The following is a 5,321-nucleotide window of genomic DNA, read 5'->3' as shown; positions in this document are numbered from 1 at the left end:
AAAATTAGAGCAGCTAAGATAAGCCTTTTGCTGTTAAGAAAAATTTCAGTATTATTGATTAAATATTTGGAGTAGCCATTTATAACTGACAATAGTTTCAAGACTGATTCAGAGAAGAAGATAAAAAACTGACCTTGTTGCAAATAAATATTGACTATTAATCTTGAAACCTTTTTATCATTTTTCATATATCATATTACGTTCTGCCATTGACATTTTCAGGAAAAGGAGGGTGGATGAGATATGCCTTGAAAGATTTCAGCAATACAGCCGAACCTTTATTCAATCATGGATCCTACAAGGTAATGGCCTGTTTGGATGTTAAAAAAAGGAGGGGGAGTAGAGTAGAAGGAAGGGGAGTAATTCATTTACTTTGTTTGGGAGTTTTTTAAGGAAGGAGGGGGAGGGATTTGGAGGGGTTTGGAGGGGTTTCAACTACCTCCAACCCCTCATTTTTAATTCCTCCAAATTGGAGAGATTTGGAGGGAGAGTAAAACACATAAATTATTAAATATGTAAATTACCTAATTTACCCTTATTATATTAAAAAAATTACAAAGCATTTTAACGTTAAAAAAAAACACCGTAACCCACAAGGTCTCTCAGTTCTCTCAAGCTCAAGCTCTCTCGGCTCTGTGTTCTCTGTGTTCTCTCCAAGCTCTCTCGGCGCTCAAGCTCTCTCAGCTCTCTCAGCTTACACTGGCTCTCTCTCTCTCTCACAACTTCTTCACTGTTCTCTCTCACGCCTAGCATTCTCTCACAAAGGTAAACTCTATTTTTAATTTCTATTTCATGGGTTTCTTTTAAGTTGAATCAAATAACTATGTTCTTAAAATTGTGATTTTATTGGGTAATTTCTTATTAATTGTGATTTTATGGGGTAATAACATGTTATTTGTGGGTGGGTTTCGGATTTGAGGGCTTTTTTTTCTGAAATTTTAAAGTTTCAAAATATTGCTCATAACGTGTTTGATAAAATGCTTGAGTGAGTCTAGATTGTGAACTTGCATAAATTTGTATATTTTGGCTATGGATCTGTGTTTCTTGTTGATTTTTATTGGGTAATTTCTTGTTTTTTGTGAAGGGGTTTCTGATTTGGGTAATTTCTTGTTTTTTTGTTTTTTTTGTGATGATTTGCCTAATATGTTTGTTAATGATTTGCCTCAAATTAAAAAGTGGCATGTTTTAATCATTGAGATAGACGACAATCACTACCATTTTTTCCTTTTTTTTTTTTTTTAATTCTTTTGAATGATAATTTATAAACTGAAATTTATATAACCAAGTACTTTGATAATTTGATTAAGGTTTCCACATAATATGATAAGTGATAACCCTACATATAGCTAGAATTAAAACTCTAGGTGCGGAATTTTGACCGGTTCTTCTGAAAAAAATGGGAAGTTGACTAGAATGAGAGAACCTCTAGCACTAAATTCAAACTTTCCTGGGTCGTAACATCCAGAAGGAACCGGAATGGCCATTGGAAATTGGCCAAGGTGGGTTGCAATAACTCACATGGTATCTTAATGGGTCAATTAAGTTGTGGTGGTGAGGGGTATGTAGCTCACTTTGTAGTGCGAATGTCATGTTCTAGTTCTGTTTATAAACAGGATATCTCATCAACCAGTTAAGGGATTCATAGATCAATTTACTTGAATGAATATAATTTTCTTCCCAGTTTCATATGCATGTCAAGAAGGGAAGTCCATGCTAATGACCATTTATCTGCCTTGGCTTCTTGACTAGACTTGTCCCTTTTACTGTATTTTTCCCTAAAAGCTTACATTACATTGGTAATGTCTCACACTGGGCTTGCAGAAAGAGTCAACATGTGACTATCAATATATATTTGACAGGGGAAGATATATATTTGACAGGGGATTGTTGTAGTAGAGTTTAAGGTTGACTTTGTAATAAAAGGGATTACAGGGGAAGATAACAAAATTATTCCTCTTGGATTTGAGCAATGTTGCTGGGTGGCAAAAACAGTTTAGGGCATAAATGAATCTGCTAAGCCAGCTTACCCATTATGCCTTATGACTGTGCTCATTCAAAAACATATTGAGCAATGTAAGAAAGACAAACTCGAAAGGTAACTTCCCAAGACCACCTGCCCTGCTATACAACTACCTAATGCCTTTCCAAAGATCCACTCCATAAGAAGAAGTCCCTAACCTACTAAAATATTCATGCCCCCTCTCCATATTTCTTCTTTATCTCAAGCCTACAAAGCCTTTTCCAGAAAATTTTTCAAAAGCCATTACTTTGGAATATAGCACCCTATTGTTGAAAGATTTTACAATGTGGCCCACCAATGGAAAGCTCAGATCTACCAACTATTCCAGGACTATTATCAAAAAAAAAAAAAGAACTATTCCAGGACTGAGCACTAAGTACTTTTTGATGGTGCATGCATCATTTTTCAGTGATGTTTGATAGCAATAAGCTTAGATATGCAAAAACTAAAAATGATATTAGAATTAGAGTGGATTCATATGGGTCTTGTTCAATTTATCACCTTAATTATAAGAAAAATTAATATAAGGTACAGAGTACTATTCTAGTACTAGTAGTAGTAAAAAGATGTGTCCCCTAACTTAATTACCACCCACCGATAGTACTTGTATTATTTAATTCAGCAAAGGAAAAACACTATGCATTGAGTGGAAGTCAGCTTAAAACTGTTGGAGTCTAACTTTGCCTTAAAATTCACTTTTTTTTAGAAACCTAAAAGTCCCACTCACATGACAGGTGTCAGAAATCTCACCAGCCTCTTTTAAATGAGATGCTATTACTTTCCCGGTTTGGCATATGTGAAGATCTACTATACCCATAAACCCATATACCCACACATGCATGCACTCAATGTTAGAATACCGGTTATATGATTGAATTCACCATTTTCTAATAACTTAAAATGGCTATGAAGTTGTTTCTTTTATTTGATTTTAGTTTTAGTCATTACTATAACCATGAAGTGGCATTTCACTAGCAAGCCAAATACTTTCTAAGTTTTATATTCTTATATAATAGATTACACAACACACATTGAATTGTAATAGCTTAGTGTTTTTATGCATATTATGGATTGTAATAGCGTTTCTGTCATGGGATAATTTTATTAGATGGATAGACAAGAGAATAAAAGGAGACGTGTATTGCAAATTTGGGAATGGAGACGTGGATTATGGGATTGGGAATGGAGACGTCGAATGACAATTGCTTATGTAGTTTGTCTTGTTGCCTATTGGTTAATACTTCGAAGGAGGCCTCAAAGGAGACAAGTAATTTACTCAATTAGTAGTTTGAGTTTAGAAAGACGAAGTGTTCGCGATGAACTAATGAGAGAGATAATTGAAAATAAAAAGTGTCGTGATATTATACGCATGGGGCCTGGAGCTTTTTTAGATTTGTGTGACATGCTACGTAAAGAAGGTGGCCTCCAACCAACACAACGAGCAACGATTGAAGAACAAGTTGCCAAATTTCTTTACATATTATCACATGGTGTAAAGCATCGGGAAATATCTTTTTTTTTCCGTCGCTCTGGTGAGACTATAAACCGTCATTTCCATCAAGTGTTAAGATCTGTGATACAACTAGAAGAGAAGTTTCTGAAACAACCTGATGGATCTCAAACTTCAGTAGAAATACTCAACAGTTCTAGGTTCTTCCCATATTTTAAGGTAAAAAAAAAAAAAAAAAATTATTATACTCTAATAGCTTAATTGTGGTATATATAAAGATTTTAATATATAGAAGTAAGTGCTCAACAATTTTAGTTCTTCCCATGTCAGGATTGCATTGGGGCAATTGATGGAACGCACATTCGGGCAAAAGTTCCTATTGAAGATGCACCAAGATATCGTGGTAGAAAGGACTACCCAACACAAAATGTGCTAGCGGCATGTACATTTGATTTAAAATTTACATATGTTTTGCCTGGATGGGAAGGAACTGCGTCAGACTCAAGAATTTTAAAAAATGCATTAAGTAGACGAGATAAGCTAAAAGTCCCCCAAGGTAATTTTGTTAGAAAAAAAAAAAAATATATATATATATATATATATTTATAGCCATTAGTGTATAACAACATAATGAAGCATATCATTCCTATAGGCAAATATTACCTTGTTGATGCTGGATTCATGTTGAGGAGCACGCTTCTTGCACCTTATAGAGGAGTTCGTTATCACTTAAAAGAGTATTCAAGAAATCCACCACAAAATGCTAAAGAGTTATTCAACCTTCGACATGCATCCTTACGCAATGCGATTGAAAGAGCATTTGGAGTCTTGAAGAAAAGATTTCCTATAATAGCAAGCTCAAATGAACCATCTTATGGAGTTCCAACCCAGAAAAAAATAATTTTAGCATGTTGCATTTTGCACAATTACTTGATTGGTGCAGATCCGGATGATAGAATTCTTCATGAGGTGGATGAAGAAATTTTAAACAATCCTGAACCCCATGAACAGCTTGGTGCACAAAGAGAGAGAAATAATGATGATGTTGCCCAAGGAGAGATTTTAAGAAACTTAATAGCAACTGATATGTGGAGGGATTATACATCCAATCCAACTTGATGTTATTCTAAATTTAATAATTGTAGACAAATGTTTCTAGTGAATTTGGAACTATATCTTTGTTTTAATGGGCTGATTCTCTTTAGAATTGTTTTATTATTTAATTTTCCTTTTATGGACTTATCATTTTGTATATGATTCAAAAATTGGCTGTATTGCCAATGCTCACCTGCTCCATCTCCCCCACCCCTCTTATATAATTATATATCAAATTTGATTATATTAGAGCTGTAGGCATATTCGATTTGTGAGAGATGACTTCATTCGATTTGGGGTTTATGATTATGAGTTTAACCCCAAACTCGACCCCGAGTTAGACTGTTATAATTATGAGTTTAACAAAAGCTGACTACTTTGAATTTAACCAAACTGACTAATGATTTTGGCATCTGATGGAGTTAACAACAATGGTTGGTATCGAATTCTTCCAACCAATGGGGTCTATGTGGTGGTCGAAGAAAAGTTATGAAAATCACACAATGGTTGGCTTTTCTTCAAGCCAATATGCGATTCACGCTCGTCCGCAATACGAAGAGGATCATGGACATGCCTTCTTTTTGAATCCCTGTTGTCTTTATTGAATCCTCATGAAGGACAACATGTCTAACACTTCATCCGTAATATTTTTCTTTGTTTGATGTGAGTAGTGAATTTGAGTTCAATCCATCTATTTGCTGCTTTTTCTTGAATCTAAGACATTTTCATGAAACCAATGATGTAGGTGATGTGGGA

The 5,321-nt window shown here is 34.6% G+C and overlaps 1 protein-coding gene across 1 annotated transcript; it reads left to right on the top strand.

The window, feature by feature from the left end:
• The first annotated feature begins 344 nt into the window (after window positions 1-344).
• On the top strand, window positions 345-4,681 carry LOC126698832 (uncharacterized). The gene is made up of 4 exons (XM_050396326.1): window positions 345-765; window positions 3,129-3,689; window positions 3,801-4,026; window positions 4,123-4,681. Exons 2-4 carry the CDS (start codon window positions 3,129-3,131, stop codon window positions 4,587-4,589), a joined length of 1,254 nt encoding a protein of 417 aa, XP_050252283.1. The 5' UTR covers window positions 345-765; the 3' UTR covers window positions 4,590-4,681.
• Window positions 4,682-5,321: the final 640 nt, after the last annotated feature.

The sequence above is a fragment of the Quercus robur genome, chromosome 9 (genome assembly GCF_932294415.1).
Source record: "Quercus robur chromosome 9, dhQueRobu3.1, whole genome shotgun sequence".
In the NCBI taxonomy this organism is placed as follows: domain Eukaryota; kingdom Viridiplantae; phylum Streptophyta; class Magnoliopsida; order Fagales; family Fagaceae; genus Quercus; species Quercus robur.
This window is presented reverse-complemented; position numbering and strand designations above follow the sequence as displayed.

What these genes read in the sequence shown, in the direction of transcription:
- LOC126698832 (XM_050396326.1), top strand. Translation starts at nt 3,129, where the DNA reads ATGGATAGACAAGAGAATAAAAGGAGACGTGTATTGCAAATTTGGGAA. An exon ending in GGTTCTTCCCATATTTTAAG is followed by an intron (nt 3,690 to 3,800) that starts GTAAAAAAAAAA and finishes TTCCCATGTCAG; the next exon opens with GATTGCATTGGGGCAATTGA. An exon ending in TAAGCTAAAAGTCCCCCAAG is followed by an intron (nt 4,027 to 4,122) that starts GTAATTTTGTTA and finishes TCATTCCTATAG; the next exon opens with GCAAATATTACCTTGTTGAT.